A 17,907-nucleotide genomic window follows, 5' to 3' on the forward strand; every position below is an offset into this window, starting at 1 on the left:
CAGACAGCATGGTAGGGTACTGGGTGGGATACAATGATGACTAAGAAGAAGTTCTGTCCTTAGGCCTGTGCTCCTTCTGAAATATCTAGGGGATCACCTGTTCCTTCTCCAGCTTCTAGGAGCTGCCCCCATTCCCTGGCTCCTGGATGCATCACTCTGACTTCTGCTGCCAACGTCAACTCACCTCGGACTCTGACCCTTCCGCTACCCTCTTGCAAGGACCCTTGTAATTATGTTGGGCCCACCTGGGTCACCTAGGATAATTTCCTTATCTCCAACTCCTTACTTTAATCATGTCTGCCAAGTGCCTTTTGCTATGTAAAGTTCTGGGGATTGGGATGTGGACATCTTTGGGGGGCCATTATTCACTCTAGCACAGCACTCCTGGGCTAGGTAGCAGGAAATGGGCTATGCTTCGAAACCAGGAAGCATATTGGGCTACATCTGAACACCAGTTTTGCTGACGGCATTCTATTACGTCAAGTCTTGTGGGGAGGGGAGCAGAGTGAGTGTCTGAAGGCTGACTGTGATGCCCCCTCAGAGTTAGCTGTCACACATTAGACTCCCGTGGAGTCGTACAGGGAACACTAAGCAACAAGGGACGATACTGGCTGCTGCCATTCAGGAGCTCCGAGGCCTCGGGCAAGGACAGTACTTCTCTTAAGCCCCAAACCACACCTAAATCAATGAGGATAAAAAAAACAACCTGGTGGAAGGGTTGGAAAGAGGATTAATGAAAATATCATCCAGGAAATCACCTAAGATCGTGCCTGATTCCCAATAAATATATCCCCCCCCCCCCCTATAGAGTATCTCCTGAGTTCATCCCTCCCTCTTTCTCTGTCCCTTTTGCTGTGGCCACTGCCCCTGTCCAGGCCTCTCAGAAACCTTCACTGCTTGCCAATCATGCCACATGCCTCAACCTGGCAGCAGTTAGGAGCAACAGCTTTGAAGCCCTGTGCACGAGTCCCTATTAACCACGAAATCTGGAGCAAGGCTTATTTTAAGCTCTCTAAGCTTCAATTTCCTCCTTTGTCCAATAAGGATAAAAGTGCCTATCGAACCAGGTTGTCCGGAGGATTAAGTGAAATGATGAATGGAAAGGGCTTAGCACAGTGTCAGGCACAAAAAAAGTAGTGTTTTTCCTCTCAAGAGGCCTGACCTCCTTTCAGCCTCCTCCTCTTCTGCATTCATTCCAACAACACTGGACAACCCACTTCTCCCTGAAGCAGCCCTCCAACCTATACACCTGAGGGGCACTGTTTATCAACTCCTCCCTCCACCTCTGATATTCCCAGCGTGCCCTGCACTATTCTTTCACGAGCCTCAGTTCTACCCTGCTTCCTAGTAACGCGTCCAGCCGTTGCTAGTCTTCTCGGTGATGGCTATTTATGCAGGCCTCTGAGTCAATACTGGACTGAGTTCCTTTAGAGCAGGGGTCTCAAACTCGCGGCCCGCCGAACAATTTTGTGCGGCCCGCAGACTAATCCACGAAGTTCAAAATATTTTGGATAAAATTAAGTAAGCCTAGGGGCCTACTTGTATTTTTCATTTCTCTAGCATCCTAGCTAGATATTAGCTTAGTTCACAGCAGTTGTGATGCGAACTACAGTTTCTGGTTGTTTTGTGACACTGAGTAAACTGCATGTACGATTGTGCTTGTTGTACTGATTTTTTTTTTGTTTTCAACTGCAGTGAGAAAAGTGTTGCGTAACAGTTGCCTTTTGTAGACCTAGTGCGGCCTGCCGAATGGCTGTGATCTTGCTCTGCGGCCCACATGCTGAGTTGAGTTTGAGACCCCTGCTTTAGAGTTTTTCTGCGTAGATGGTTACAAAAGTACTCCCTCTTTTTGTCCTGCCTCGGTTTCTTTATTTAGAATGAGCCCATTGTATTATAATGGCTGAAAGGGCCCTAACAGCTGAGATCTTAAACTGACAGAACTAAGTAGCAGGGATTTTGTTGATTACCTGGTCCACCCTCTCCTTTTCCAGAAGGGGAAACTGAGGGCCCAGGAGGGCCCTTAATTCACTTAATATTGTTCTCTCTCTGGCCACCGGGTAAGATTTCTCGGAGAGCATACAGCCCTCTTCTCCTAACTAGGCAAGGGGAGACTCTCAGGCGTCTCTTGGGCTCGGGGCGCCGGAAACACGTGTGTGCTCACCTACGTGTACACACGTGAGCACACCTACAGCAGCAGGGGGCGCTCGGGCCGGCAGGGGGCAGCACAGACCCGGTTTGCAATTCCCGGGCGCAGCCCCAAGGGAGGAGGGCGTGCTGCAGTCCGGCGGCGGCGGCGGTAGCTGGAGGTGCAGCCTCCCAGGTGGGAGGCGGAGGCTGCGGGCGCAGGAAAAGGTGCCTGGGGAGCGGGCGCTCGGCTGGGCCTCCCCGGGCTCCGGGTGCGGCGCGGCGAGGGGCAGTGAGCGCGCCGGGAGCACGCAGGCGCCCTGCTCCGGCTGGCCCTCGGCCGACGCGCAGCGCGGGAGCCTCCAGCAGCCCGCCCCCACGCCCCCCGCGGCCCGGGCCCCCCGCGGCCGGCCGTCGGCAGCGGCCCCTCGGCAGCAAGCGCAGGCCCCCCGCCCCGGCCCGGGAGAGCGAGCGGCGGCGGCGGCGGGACGGCTCCGGGGCCGCCCGGAGCTCGCCCTCCCGCCTGCGGCCACTCGCAGCCGGCGCTGGCCCGGCCGGCGCGCCCCGCAGACAGCCGTAGCGCGGCCTCGGCCCCGGCGGGAGCGAGCCCCGGGCCGCAGCCCGCGAGAGGCGGCGGGGCCGGCCGCGGGCACTGACGGCGGCGCGGGGTGCTCCCGGGCGGCGGCGCGGCGGCGGCGGCGCAAGGGGCGGAGGCAGGGGGCGCCCCAGCCAGGATGCTGCGCTTCCTACGCCGGACCTTTGGCCGCCGCTCCATGCAGCTCTACGCGCGGGGCGCGGCAGGGCGCGGGGCCGCCGGGCTGGGGGACGAGCGCGACGGGGGGCTCCGGGGGGGCCCGGCCGCCGCCGCCTCCTCGCCGCTGCCCGCCGCGCCTGGGGGCAGCGTGTTCCCGGCCGGCGGAGGGCCCCTGCTCACGGGCGGCGCGGCCGTGCACATCTCCGCCGCCGGCGCCACCAAGGCCACCCTCTACTGCCGCGTCTTCCTGCTGGACGGGACCGAAGTGAGCGTGGACCTGCCGGTGAGTGACTGGAGGGGACCAGTCCGGGGCGCTGGCACCGCGCGCTCCTTCACCTATGTTTCCCTCTGGGACCCTTCCCTTGCACCTTTCCGGGGATCCCTCTCCCTTCTGAGAGAGCTCTCTAACCCAGGTTCAACCTCGAGCCACCCTGTCCGGGTCTTTAGGGGGCCCCCGCCTTGGCACAGGGTGCTGCTGGGTTACTCCTTCTCTGGCTCCCCACCTCGTCCTTTGGGCCTCACTCTCCCCAGCGCACCCACTCCCCGAGTTCCGAGAACTAAGTCCCCGCCCCCTGGCGCGGGTGACAGGTGTTCTCCTTCGCCCCCCCCCCCCCCATATTACAGCTGGGTCCTTCTTTGTGCTGGATTACTGGTTAGAAAACGTCAGAGCAATGCGGGGCTGCCGTGTCATGGCCCACTTGCACCCCACCCTCCCAAAGTCACCACCAGACCTTGGTGAGAGCGCAGGGAGGAGAAGCCCCCAAGTATGCTGCCGGCAGATGCCCAGGTTTGGGAGGGATTCAGGGGACATTTCGGCTGTCTCCGGATCCCCTCTGGGTGTTCTACCCCACCCCCATTCCAAAGAGCCCCTATGGCTCGCGTACTTGCAGGGGGTTGGGAGACTTGGGAGCTAACTCTAGAATCGACTCTCTTGGATCTGGCCAACTTTGAGCTCGCAGAGCCCTTGCTGGGGTACTGGGAGTCGGGCCCGGGGCGCCCACGGGGCCTGGCGCGCCGGACTTTACCCAGGTCTACGTGCGTGGGGCCTCCGAGGCACCTCGGGGTGGCGGCGGCGCCGGGGCCTGAGTCCTCGGCCACCCGCCCACAGGTGGTTGTACCCCGCCCTCTCCAGTAGAGAGCTAGGCCGGCAGTGCTGTCTCCGCCAGGGCGTCGAGCTATACCAACGCGTCTTTCTAGCCAAGGGGCCAGATCTGATCAAATCAAATCTACACATTAATGGGGCGCCTACTGTGCACCTGGCGCTGCGGCAGACGGTGCCTTTGGGAATCTTTGGGTGTGACTGAGGACACAGCAGAGACTGAGCTTTAGATAAATGTTACAGATCATTTCCAGGGTTTTCAAGGGGGTGGGGGTGGGGAATAACATTCCCGGACTTCCAGAAAAAGCCTTTAGGCCTTCTTGGGTGGGAGAAATTTGTTGGACTTCAGGAGAGAACTAGGAACACAGAAGGGTTTTAGATGGGAAAATCAGAGCCTGCCTGGCCTGGGGTTTAGTGTTTCCCTGTGTCGATTTAGTTTTGAGACAGTTTCAATTTATGGCAATTTTATTTTTGTGGCTCCTAGTGCTCTCCATAGGATATCATTTTGTTATGATAATACCCTTTTGGGGTTTTTTTTATTCATAGAAAAGGAGCCAACATTCCGGTGCTTTGGAGCTGTTGTCTAAAATAGCATTAAAACGTTGCTGCTGCCCAAGATTGAGGCTCTCTAGTTTTTATTTAGCTGGGAGACGAGGCCTGGAGAGCCGGGAGGAGTGCAGAGGGGAGCCGGCTGCCTGTGGAGTGTGCAGCTTGTGTGTGGAGAGGATGTGGCGCATTTTGCATCTCTGATCTGGGAAAGAAATGCTCTCCTTGGGAACTTTGACAGTGTTCCTTGCCGATGGTTTTCTTCTCTGTTCTCTGGGGATGGTTCGTTTATAAAATGTATTCCTTCTGTCAGGTTTGTGAGACAGGCTTAAGTGGTGTTTCTAGGGTGAAAAATGCAAACTGAGTAAAGTGCATGTGTGGTGACTAAACCCAAACAGGTACACAAATGAACAGGTGGAGGTAGGAATGCAGACTTATTCCAGCTGGTGGAGCCCTTCTGGGGGGGGGGGGGTGTTAATTAACACTAAAAGGTTTCTTCACTTTATAAAGGGCTGTTTTACAAAGAACTCACCAGGTTTTCTAATGATGGCAGATATTTTGACGTTCTAAGATGTGATTTAGTGAATCCTACATTTTATTCTCTCTCCCCCCTCTTCCCCCCTCTCATCCCCCCTCCCCCCCCCTTCTCTCCAGAGGCAAATAAAAAGCAAATGCTGACTTTTGACATGGGAGCTCTCAGGGAGGAAAAATGAAGAAAGATCCCTCGTGAGCATGGCTCACCAGTTGAAAGATTTATCAGGTATTAGAACCTGCACCACAGTCTCCTGTGCTCATCTTCCCAGATCCGAGTCTTAACCTCTTGTATTAATTCTGGGAGTTACGAGGTTCTGTAGCACATCTGCTCCTTCCTCAGACCCGTTTCACCAGGCTCCCTCTTCTGTCCTTTTTGGCATTTGGCCCCACTTGTCATTCTTCTCTTCTGCGCCCCAGGATTTGTACCACGTCCTGGCCCCCGGTTGTTGCATGGCTGCCTGGCGCACAGCTGGATTTACCTTTGGCCGCAGTACATGTAACCCTGAGCTGGATTTTCTGTCTCCAGCCACTTCCACGGGCTCTTGCCAAGCTAACTATGGCTCCTTTGTAATTAAAACCCTCTGGTGGTGTTAGCTTCAAGAATGTCTTTGTTAAGCATACTAAAAGGGGTTCTGCATAGTCATAAGCCATTTTTTTTTAGCTCCGGTCAGGACAGTTGTGTTCTGAAATTGCCTTGCATACAGCCTCCCTACCTCGTTCAGGGTGAGTGTGCCAGGGCGCCCCAGTTTTCCTTTCAGTCAACACTGATTGGGTTTCTCCAGTGTGCCAAGCGCTGTGCTGTGTACAGACAGGTGAAGAAGCGGTGGGTGGCCGTGGGGTTCTTGGGCAACATCTGTTTTTATTCTGAGTGATGCTAGATAAGAGCCCAGGCTCACCCAGAGCAGGTCCTGGGGATGGACAGCCTCCGGGAACTGGGAGGACTTCCTGGAGACTTTGACATTTGAGACGATAGGATCTCAAATCCAGTGTCCCTTGTGCATTTTTAGAATGCCTAGTGTGTTAACTTCTTGGCCAAGCCACAGCCTGATTGTTACAGCCAGTCAGGGAAGCAGCAGCAGCCCTCCTCGGGCAGGGCCTGGAGCCCCCTTGGGGTGGTCAGCTTCGTCCCCTAGCGCACCTGTCTGTCCTTCACCTTGGCTGTGGATAGCTGGTGGTTTCTCAGTCCTTGATAAAGTGTGAATTAAAGGATCTTTTTTTTAACATGCAGTCTCACGTGGGATGGTTTTAAAAACCAGCTTCCAAGGTGGTCCGTGGCTCACGCTCTCAACCGGATTGCCCCTCTGAGCCATTCCTCTTCAGAAAGCCTGGTCTTGCGGGGAAGGCGCCTCTCCTTCGACCGCCCAGCTCTCAGGTGTGGTCTGGACCGAGCAGGGCTGGACTCCCTCAGCCTGCCCTCGACGCTCTCCTTCTATTAATGCAGCTGAAGATGCCATTCGTGCGCTTGGCAGCGGCACCCACTGTTGACTCATATTAGCTCTCTGTTGACTAAATCCCTGGCACCGCTTTTGCTCGTGCGGCTGTTGCTCAGCCCCGTCTCTCCCCTCCCCTCCCCTGCGTGCAGCCTTCCAGCAGCTCTGTGTGGAAAGCTGTTAGGATGTGTGGCTGGCTGGTTAGCACTCCCACGACGCCTCGGAGGGCACGGCTCTGTTGGCCGGCACTGCTCTTGGCGCCCTGGCCCCCATTGTTTCTGGGGCTCCGCGTTGACTCACGGGGGTGCAGTGCAAACATGGGGAGTTTCGGGGTTCGCGGAGCCGTGGTTGAGGCTTGCAGGCTGCCTGGGGCGGCCGTGGGCAACTGAAGCTCTCTGAGCCTCGGGTTTCTGAAAATGGGGTCGTTGGGAGGATTATAGAACAAGAAGGAGACTGGCGTCCTCGGTCACCGGCAGGGTGTTGAAGGGTTGGTGGCAGGTGGCAATCTTTACTTCTCATGCCTTCTCTTTGGCCTAGAGAAAGGGTTTGGGAAGATTTCTAGTAATGCCCATTAAAGAAAAACACACACACACACACACACACACACACACAAACCAAAGCTGTGCCAGGAAGGTTACATTGCTCGGCTCTCCTTCAGGGGAAACTGGAAGCTGGATGTAGTATGTGAGATGGTTCTTAAAAGGTTCGCTTTGGGCAAGAAAAAAACATCCCCCCCCTATAAAAATGCAGCTTCCTAGGACTTTAGGACTGGAACTTTGATCCAGTAAGACATACATGATACAAGGTAAAGATCACATGCCGGTCTTAGACTTGAGCAAGACCCTAGACGGCACAGGTCCCACCCACTGTGTGGATGGGAAACTGAGGCCTGTGAGTAGAAAGTGACTTACCTTTAAGTTACGCAGCAAAGAGTTGGAACCGGCTACTGTGGGATCCCCGATTGGCCTTTGGAGATGAGCTTGGGATCAGTGGTGGGAAGGTGGTCTGACCCCTAGTCCTAGGTCAGGGTCATGGCAGGGGCCAGGGTGTGTTCCTGGCAGTGACAAGTGGGACACATTTCCCCAAACAATGGAAAACTCCAGCCAAAGGGTTCCCTGACATCGGTGTACACAAAGGTCACCTGGGATTTTCTTTTCTCTGGTTAAAATGCCCAGAATTGGCCCTGGCCGGTTGGCTCAGTGGTAGAGCGTCGGCCTGGCATGCAGGAGTCCCGGGTTCGATTCCCGGCCAGGGCACACAGGAGAAGTGCCCATCTGCTTCTCCACCCCTCCCCCTCTCCTTTCTCTCTGTCTCTCTCTTCCCCTCCCGCAGCCAAGGCTCCATTGGAGCAAAGATGGCCCGGGCACTGAGGATGGCTCCATGGCCTCTGCCTCAGGCGCTAGAATGGCTCTGGTTGCAACAGAGCAGCGCCCCAGATGGGCAGAGCATCACCCCCTGGTGGGCATGCCAGGTGGATCCTGGTCGGGCACATGCTGGAGTCTGTCTGACTGCCTCCCCGTTTCCAACTTCAGAAAAATACAAAAAAAAGAAAAGAGAAAAAAAAAATGCCCAGAATTTCTGATTCAGTAGTTCAGAGAGCTGGACTTTCTAACGAGTATCCCTGGTATAGAGGCGGGTTAAGGTCAGTTGAGGGCCCAGGCGCAGAAGAAAATATTGGGCCCCTTAAAAAAAAGAAAAAGAGAGACAGGGAAAATGAAAATACCTGTTAACCATATTTTTAAATACATAAAAAATAATAATGTACTATTAATGTTAAAATTGCACATATGAAACCAAACTTGGTGTCATTAGAAAAAAGCGTCAAGTTGGAGTTTTGCGGGGCCCTTCAGAACTCGGGGCCCTTCAGAACTCGGGGCCCTTCAGAACTCGGGGCCCAGGGAGCACGCCCGGTGCGCCCGCCTTTAAATCCATCCGCCTCTGCCCAGGTGATTCTCGTGAACGTGGTCTCTTCTCATTGTTTGAAAAAACACTGGCTCTAGAAGAACTGTGGGAACAGAGGGCAGCGCCCCCATGCGCTGAACACTGCTGTAGGCAGTGTGGCGGGGGAGGGAAGCGGTCATCTTGAGCTGAGAGATGGAGCTTTAGGGAGCCCCTTTTCACCACAGCAGAGTGGAGGCCGGACGGGAGGAGGGACTCGAGACCAATTAGACTGTGGCAGTAGTCCAGGCGCCTGGTGATGAGGGCCTGGCCGGGACAAGGGGCAGAGTGCCCGCGCCGTTTGCAGGTGGCTTCAGTGGAGTACATGGGGGTAGGGGAAGGCGGAGGCTTATTGGAGGGCAAGAGTAGCTACACCTCAGCTGCGGGAAGAGATGGAAGACCATTATAAAACGCCCCAGGAAATAGAAGATGGCGGCGCCTTATTTCTGCCCTCTCCCAAGGTTCTGGCTGCCGCGTGCCTCTTGCCTTATCCCAGGTTTCTGGGTGGCTTGCTTTTTCCTGTCCTTGTGCAAAGGTATTATTAGCTCAGGGTGGCCCTCCAGTGCTTACCCTGCCCTCACCTCTCCCAGACTGTGAATAAGACCATGGGGAGGGGGGAGCTTTGGATACCCACATGGGTCATGAGTTTGTACACTTTTAAAAACACCTTGTTTTGAAAGGAGGGCTGGGTGGTGAACATCCTTCCCAGATGGGATGCAGGTGCATCTCTACCTCTGGTCCCACACTTACTGGACAGTATTAGTATGGGGCAAGTGCGGGCTGGCGGGGAGTCTGTCCAGCCTCCCCAGGGCCAGTCACGTGAGCCTACACTGGTCCACAACCCAACAGATATTAACTGGCTAAGCACCTTCACGTGCATAATCTCATAACCTCACTGGGTTGTCTCTAGCACATGGCTGTGGATGAAGGCACAGATCTGTTTTATTCTGAAATAGCAAAAGGCGGCGGGGGTGGGGGGCAGGTAGAACTTCCCCTTAAATTTGTGCACAGGGACTTGGGGGAAAAAATTCACTATGTAACCACAGAAATCCGCCTCCCACAATTGATCCTCTCCAGGGCCTGGCTCCCTGCCTGCCTCCTCCACTCTTCCCGGATGGCGCGCGCTCCCCTGCAGGAACCTGGTCTGCCTGCGCCATTTCCTCCTCCAGCCGTGGCAGCTGCCTGCGGGCTCAGCCAGCTGCCGATCCCTCTTGGTGTTTTTTTCCAGGTTGGCGTGTGCTTTCCTCCCTCACTTTCATCTCCCACTAGCTAGAACGTGTTTCTAGCAGAATGATTAGAAAATGTAGAAAAGCAAGAGACATTCAGACACCATCTAAAAACCTCGTCAGAGGTAACTCGCTGTTAAGATTGTGGTGTGTTACCCATCTGTACCTTTTCCATCTGTTTTCAGATCTCAGTATGCATGGACACAGTGGTGAATTTATAGGGGTTGCTGAACAATTGAATAGGAACTGTACGTAGACCCCGAGTCTGTGTGTCTTTTTTCTCACATTCCCTGAGACGGTTAGGTGGGAGGGGGTGTCCTCAGTGGCTGTCCTGAGTGGTGTGCCACCTGCTGCCCTGCTGGGTGCGAAGCAAGCCCCCCATCCTCAGAGCCCCTCCCCTCAGCCCCCTCTGCTTTCTGGCAGGGTCAAGGCCCTGCAGGTTAAAGGCCACAGAGGCCCCTCGCATTCAATGGCTTATGTTATGATTTGGGGTGGTCGCTACTCTCATCCCTGTCCTGGGTTGCCCTCACCCTGCTACCAGCTGCAGCTGATCTGGCACAGGTGGGCGGCAGCCTTGCGACCTCCCAGGTGTGAGCCCCCCCCCCCCCGCCCCGCCCAATCCCCTTCTGCAACCTCTCTGGCTTCTCTAGAGCTGGATGTATCTTACTAGACACACTTGATTTTGATTTCCGGTTAATTTTTAATTGTTTTCCCAAATGTTTTTGTTTGCCTGCAGCATATTTTCTTCAGTGAGCAAAGGCCGGTTGAGTCCTTACCTACATTAAGCATTGCGGGAGGGAGGATGCGGTAGTTCCCATCCAGAAGGGGCGGTGGTGTTGATAACTCGTCACCCCAAATGAAAGTATCCTGCGGGGTTGAGCAGCTGAACTGTGGGGTGGAGTTAGAGAAGGATCGATGCCCAAAGTGACATCTGGTTGTTCCGAAGGATGCATAGGAGTTCAGCTGTTAGGTGTGATTTGGTTGGAAGGTGTTGGAGGAGAGGACACAGCAGGTGCAAACGCTGGAGCGTGGGAGCCAGGAAACCCCCTTCCCTGGGCTCTGGCTCCTTGGAGTAGGGGAGGATTGTCAGCCCTGGCTGTGAACCCTGAATTTTACAATACGAATGAGGAAGCTTTGAAGATCGGGAATGTCTTGAGCACTTAGCGAGGGCCAAGGCTTACTGAGCATTTTGCCTGGTACTGTGCTAAGTAAGTGTTGGTTGTCTTGTTGTCGGATCCTCACAGAAACTGTATTGGTGGTTACTGCTGTTATCCCTGATTTGTAGAGGGGAGAATTGGGGTTAGCAGACGGGTTAAGAAACTTGTCCGTGTCAGGTAGCTAGTAAAGGTACCCTAGCTTCAAGCTTGGACAGTCTGGCTGGAGATTTGTGGTCCGGAAAGGTGTTCCTGCTGTTGGGGGGGTGGTGGTGGTGGGGGGGGTGAGGGCTGAGCCTGCCCCCCACACCCCCAAGGTAGATGGGGACCCAAGGTCCCGAGCCTCTGAGTGTAGGTTTTCCCAGAGTGCTTTCTGGTTTCATGACCATAATTCTTCAACACTGAGGTCAGAAGTAGGTTTTTAAAAAGTACTTAATAGAACCACGTTGCCCTGGCTGGATAGCTCGGTTGGATGGAGCATCCTCTCGGCATGAGGAGATTGCTGATTCGATCCCTGGTCAGGGCACATACCGGAACAGATGATGTTCCTGTCTGTCTGTCTGTGTGTGTGTGTCTCTCTCTTTCCCTCTCCCTCTCCCCCTCTCTCCTCCTACTTCTCTTGCTAAAATAAACACACACACACAAAAAATTTTTTTTAAAGAACCAGGTTAAAATTATCACAAAGAGAAGCATTTACTCACTCCCATTTTGCTATGTATCAATAGTAACTGGTTGGTTTCACTTTGTTTTGTAATCCTGGTCTGTATCCTTTTTTTCCCTCCCGTGCAGGCCTTCCTGACACTTCTCATCAGTTTGATGCCCTCTTCTGTACTTATTCTGAATTATTTAGATTCACCCCTCAGTCTGTGTGAGAGTGTGAGACGTGAGCAATACCTGCCCTGCCTGTCTCTTGGGGTTGGAGGTTGATAGCAAAGCACCTGGAATCTTCACCTGTTGGAAGTCCTACCTCCAAGGCTGGCAGAATCTCTGGGTTACTTCCCTTAATTGCCACCTTCTGAGCAGTATTATTATCCTCTGTGTGTGTGCGTGGTCTCAGGGATGGCCTTGGGCCACTCAGTTTGTAAGTGTGGTAGAGCCAGAATGGAACTGGGTTCCCTGACTCATCTCCCAGTGCTCTTCCCCACCCCCAGCCCATGCTGTGCACACCCAGCCTTCCTGTTGGACACGCGTGCCCTTTGGAACTCCCAGGGAAGGTCAGAATCCTTTGCGATTCGATTCGGCAGATCATAATTCCGTACAATAAAAGCCCCCATCTCTCCTCAACCTCTTTGCCTTTCAGCCTCTTGGTTTTTGGGTCCTGCCTACCATTTCTCAATTTCTCAGCACTTTTTTTTTTTTTTTTTGCAGGCTCCTTTGCCCAAAGTCATCACTGGCTGAATGCCCAGCCTTTCCTTTTTGAAGTTAGGAACTGGAAAATGATCTCTCAAGGGTCCTGGGCGGCCGGTGGGATCACCCAGAGCTTCCTTGTTTCCCAGCACTGAGCTGGGTCCCAGGGGAGAGGCTGTGTGTGCCTGTGTGCTGCAGGCCAGGAGGATGGGGCTGCCTGGTTCCGCAGGTGCTGCCTGGGCAGCAGCTCTCAGCTCTGGGGGGTCCTTCCGTGCCTGCTTCGCGATCTGAATGTCGTCCATTTCTGTCTTATGGGTGCCCTGGCCGGTGATAGGCCTGACAGTCCCTCTCTATTATCTTACCTGCTCTCTTGTTCTGCTGCACTTGTCTTGAATTACGGACTTCTTAAATTGTGGTAAAATGTAACATCAATTAAAGTATACTCCTGTTGCCGGGCAGCCGTCTCCACCGTCCATCCATCTCCAGAACAGACTCATCTTCCCAAACGGAAACGCTGTGCCCATTAAGTACCCACTCCCCATTTCTCCCTCCCCCAGCCCAGGGAAACCAACGTTCTACATACTTGCTGTCTCTGTGAACTTGACTGCTCCAGGGACCATCTCAGTGGACCAGGTGGTGCTTCTGCGTTTATGTGTGGCTGCTTTCATGTAGCGCAGGGGCGGTCAACCTTTTCATACCTACCGCCCACTTTTGTATCTCTGTTAGTAGTAAAATTTTCTAACCGCCGATCGGTTCCACAGTAATGGTGATTTATAAAGTAGGGAAGTAACTTTACTTTATAAAATTTATAAAGCAGAGTTACAGCAAGTTAAAGCATATAATAATAATAATTACTTACCAAGTACTTTATGTCAGATTTTAGCTAAGTTTGGCAGAATAAAACTTTATAAAACAACTTACTATATCGTTAAATCTATCTTTTTATTTATACTTTGGTGGCTCCGCTGCCGCCCACCATGAAAGCTGGAACGCCCACTAGTGGACGGTAGGGACCAGGTTGACTACCACTGATGTAGCGTGGTGTCACCAAGGTTCATCCATACTGTAGCCTGTGTCAGAACGTCAGGCCTTTTTGTGACTGAATAGTATTCCCGTGTACGTATAGACCACGCTTGATCTATCCGTTCATCTGAGTTACGGATTTCTGTGCTGGTCCAGGCCTTCCTAACGCAGTCCTGCCCGTTCCATTAGTGGCACTGCCATTGGAGACCTGGGTCCCCAGCCCTTCCCTCCTGGTCTTCTTCTTGCCGTTCTGGCTCCTCTGCCCCAGGTCTCTTCTGCTTCGTTCTCCTCTCCCTCCCAGGTTGGCTGGTCTTAGTTTTCCCCTTTACATTTTTGTCTGGAGTTGCTCCGTGTTGGCAAGCCCTCTGTCAAGTACCTTCTCGGAATTTTGAAATGGTGAACTACACACACAAAAGAGTGTCTATAACATGAATAGTTTAAAGAGAAATAATACAACATGCTTTCACATTCCCACCGCCCAGCTTCAGAGCTCGGACCATCACTGTGCTCTTAACCTGCCCCCACCCCGCTCCTCCCAGGCCCCTCCCCCTCCCTCCCGCTTCCTGAGTTTGTCTTTCTTCATCCCTTCCTTTTCAGGTTGGTTTGCTGCTCCCGTGCATGTTTCCCCAAACACGCTATTGTTAGTTTTGCATGTTTGTGAACTTTGTATAAATGGAGTTTCCGCTCAGTACTGTGTCTGTGACATTCCTACCCATTGAGGAGGTAGCTTTAGTTCTTGCTGATCTGTAGTTACCCTGTGACAGGAATCTGTTTCAATGTATCCTTTGTTGGTACATTTTGGGATGTTGTCAGTTTGGGACTGTTAGAAAAAAATGCTGCTTTGAACCTTCTGGAATTGGTCTCCTGGTACACATATATGTGAGCAAGCGTTTCCCCTGGGTGTGGACCCGGCAGTGGAATGGTGGGAGGGTGATGGGTGGTGTCCTCAAAGAGCATTTGACATTTTTCCAGAGTCGCTGGCAGCATGTTACAACGTCTGCTGATCCATTCTTCTCCATCACTTGTTACCGGGCAGCTTTTCTGCTTGTTTTTCAATCTGGTGGTGGTTGGTGGGAACTCCTGTGCTCTTCACTTTTCCCCAGTTATCCACGGGGTTGTGTAATTCTGCGCATGCTGATGAACCATCTGTCTGTATTTCCTCCTGCAATGCTTGAGCCTATACTTTTTGCCTGTTTTTTTGTTGTTTTTTTTTGTATTTTTTCTGAAGCTGGAAACGGGGAGAGACAATCAGACAGACTCCCGCATGGGCCCGACCGGGATCCACCCGGCACGCCCACCAGGGGGCGACGCTCTGCCCACCAGAGGGCGATGCTCTGCCCCTCCGGGGCGTGGCTCTGCCTCGACCAGAGCTACTCTAGCGCCTGGGGCAGAGGCCAAGGAGCCATCCCCAGCGCCCCAGCCATCTTTGCTCCAATAGAGCCTTGGCTGCGGGAGGGGAAGAGAAGAGAGAGACAGAGAGGAAGGAGGGGGGGGAGGGTGGAGAAGCAAATGGGCGCTTCTCCTATGTGCCCTGGCCGGGAATCGAACCTGGGTCCCCCGCATGCCAGGCCGACGCTCTACCGCTGAGCCAACTGGCCAGGGCCACTTTTTGCCTGTTTTTAGTTGTATTTTCCTCTTGAGTTCAGCTCCTTCCTTGCGGGTCTTCTGAGCATGTCTCCCGTACGACCTTCCTCTCCTGAGGCAGTGGCCTCCCCAGAACCAGAGAGACCACGTCTCTTTAAGTCTCTGAATCCAGATGCTTGCTGGTCTCTCCTCACTAAGTAGGCATTAACGTTTTGACTTTGGTTTCGCTGTGGATGACCCAAAGTCAGTTGCTGCTGGTGGCTTTTTGTCAGCCAGGGAAGGGCAGGGTCTGGAGCATTCACTTTAGTCCTCCAGGTGGTACCAGGAGCTGGCCCTACTTAAAGCATCTGAATCTGGGCGCGCAGAACAATAAGACAGGCTGCTTTTCCCCAAGAAACTGGAGTGGAGTGAAGGCACTACCCCTGGTGTGAAAAGCGCTACAGAGAGTTTTAAATAAGCTCAAAGGAAGGCTGAAAGTGAGGAGAGTGGAGGGAGAAATGGATGACCTGGAAAATCTCAAGAGAGAACAGCGGGAGCACAGTTTACCCGGTGGCCAGGTCAGCGTAGGCAGGAGCGCTGAGCCGTGAAATAATACCCCCGAGATTCCTGCCCCCTGCCCAGCCGCTGCCTGTGAGCCCTCGCTCCCCACGGGATGCTGCTGCTTTGAAAAGGTTGAGACTCCCATCTTTGCAAGTTTCAGTAGGTCTGTTGAATCTCTCTACTTCTGTATCCGTTTTTGGTTTCTTCATCGGAATCTCGACAGGAGTTTGAAATCTCTCCCTTGACCTTGGATTCTTTCTCTGCCTTACTCTACACGCTCTGCGAGGCCTCCAGTGAGCCCTTTCCGTCTCTTCTGGCTGGGGGTGTCAGCAGACACTGTAGGGACCTCAACTTCCGTGAGCACTCCAGAGAGAAGGGAGACAAGGCCGGCAGACAGTAGGGCCCTGGAGACTGCATGGTCCGAAGCCCCGTTCTGGGCTGGCGGGTCTTTCCTGTCCGCCTGGAAACACTCTCTGCCGCACCAGCGCAGCCAGCTGCTGCTCACCTGTGGCAAATGAGCAGTAATGGGTGTGTAAGAGCAGTTTCCTGCGTGCAGCCCTCCAGGCTCTTGCTCTATGTGGCCAGGTGACATTCAGCAAGCCTCTGTGCCTCTCTGAGACTCTCCTACCTGTTCTGAAAGTGAATTGTGCAACCCCCCCCCCTCACCCTTCCACCCCCGGCCCAGAAGAAACATTGCCTGCCCAGTCACCTGCCCAGGAAATGGACATGGGCTTCACCCAGGAAGGCCCAGGTCAACGGTAAAGGCTCCCGAGGGTTAGTTATTAACCCGCAGTGCACTCAGGCAGCAGCTCCCTGACTGCAGTCCTTTTATTGCTCCTGTTCCCCAGGCCCGGAGACCCAGGGCTCATGCCACCTGCTCAGTCACTGCAGTCTGTATTGGGTGGCATCGGTGCCGCCTGGACGGCAGTGACAATGGCCGGCCGGAGTCCAGACTGGTTTAGAGCTAGTCCCAGTTTATGCTTACAAACCCGGCAGTAGCTGATCCCAGGGGACCCTCGAGGGAGAATGCTGAGCAAAGGACATCTAAATGTGGTATATTTTCATGGAGAGCAGGGGACGCAAGGCAGAAGTATGTGTTCAGGATTCTAGCTAGCACTTCATTTTGCTTTGAAATCCAGGAGGATTCAGCTTTGTTCTAAAAGATGTTGTGGATAGTTCCTCTTTGTTTAAAGAGACTCCTGAAGAAGGATTCAAACATTACGTGCCGTTTTCTGAAAGGGAAAGAAGAATTGTATATCCTCGAATTACAGCAACATGCCATTCATCTTATTAAACTCACTTCAGTGAACAAGCTCTTCCACATATATGAGTTTTCTGGATGGCTACGGTTTACTTTGTTCACTGACAAGACCTGTTTTATTTCAGCTGTTTTATTTATTTATTTATTTATTTATTTATTTATTTATTTATTTATTTTATTTATTTTTTTCCTGAAGCTGGAAACGGGGAGAGACAGTCAGACAGACTCCCGCATGCGCCCGACCGGGATCCACCTGGCACGCCCACCAGGGGCGATGCTCTGCCCACCAGGGGGCGATGCTCTGCCCATCCTGGGCGTTGCTATGTCTCGACCAGAGCCACTCTAGCGCCTGAGACAGAGGCCACAGAGCCATCCCCAGCGCCCGGGCCATCTTTGCTCCAATGGAGCCTTAGCTGTGGGAGGGGAAGAGAGAGACAGAGAGGAAGGAGGGGGGGGTGGAGAAGCAGATGGGCGCGTCTCCTGTGTGCCCTGGCCGGGAATCGAACCCGGGACTTCTGCACGCCAGGCCGACGCTCTACCACTGAGCCAACCGGCCATGACTGTTTCATTTATTTATCAAAAGTGACAATAACAAAAGTTAGGAATCCTCTAGTATATGTAAGGCCTTGGGAAGAATAGGATATAGTCAAGAAATGTGGGCTCTGCTTTCAAAGGAGCTCATTTGGGGTGGGGTGTAATTGTTCTTAAATCGCATTGCATATCGCCTGGCCCTCTTCAAAAGGAAAATGAACAACTTTAATCATCATATCAGGCAGAGTGACTTAGGCACCGCGGAAGCCGTTCGACTGGGAATGGCTTTGGGAGGGGAGGGGTGACTCTTGGGTTGGTTTTGACCTTGAGTGGCGGAGGGTTGCTAATCTAGGTGGAAGAACAGCATGACCAGCCTCCCAGAGGAGGGCAAGAGGAGGATATGTTTGGAAAACAGAACGCCACCCATGGCATACTGAGGCAGAGGGCGAAGACCACGTGAAGTCTGGCTCTGGAGGGTGACTGAAGCTAGGTGGTCAGGCGAGAGGCTGTAACTGCATTGCAGGTCTAAACTGGGGTGACCCTGGGCAGGGGCGGGAAGGGCAGGCGCAGTGGAGTTTGAGGACTTGGAATCCAGTGGATTTAGGTGTGGGATGGATGGAGAAGCTGAGATGTGGCCCCGTGCTTTGCCCCTGGCAGGGTGGTTAAGAGCAGTGGTAGGGAGGGGCCCTTCCTAGTGCCATCTTTCCTTGGTCCTTGGTTTTGTAAAGTTTGCAAATGTAAGGTGTTTGGGGCATTTTCTTTCTTTAAGGGGTCCTTCAAATGGTGTAAGCTGTGAGGTGCCACACATCCTGGCTT

At 53.5% G+C, this 17,907-nt stretch overlaps 1 protein-coding gene across 2 annotated transcripts in view; it reads left to right on the forward strand.

Annotated features, from left to right (window-relative positions):
* Positions 1–2,254: 2,254 nt before the first annotated feature.
* Positions 2,255–17,907, forward strand: part of EPB41L4B (erythrocyte membrane protein band 4.1 like 4B) — a 137,814-nt gene continuing 122,161 nt past the window's right edge. The window contains exon 1 of one of the 2 annotated variants that reach the window (XM_066367489.1): positions 2,255–3,161. In XM_066367489.1, coding sequence (XP_066223586.1) covers positions 2,859–3,161 — 303 coding nt within the window. In that variant the 5' untranslated portion in view covers positions 2,255–2,858. The remainder of the gene's footprint in view (positions 3,162–17,907) is intronic. The other variant, XM_066367488.1, reaches the window with a different exon arrangement.

Source organism: Saccopteryx leptura, chromosome 2 (genome assembly GCF_036850995.1).
Source record: "Saccopteryx leptura isolate mSacLep1 chromosome 2, mSacLep1_pri_phased_curated, whole genome shotgun sequence".
In the NCBI taxonomy this organism is placed as follows: Eukaryota; Metazoa; Chordata; class Mammalia; order Chiroptera; family Emballonuridae; genus Saccopteryx; species Saccopteryx leptura.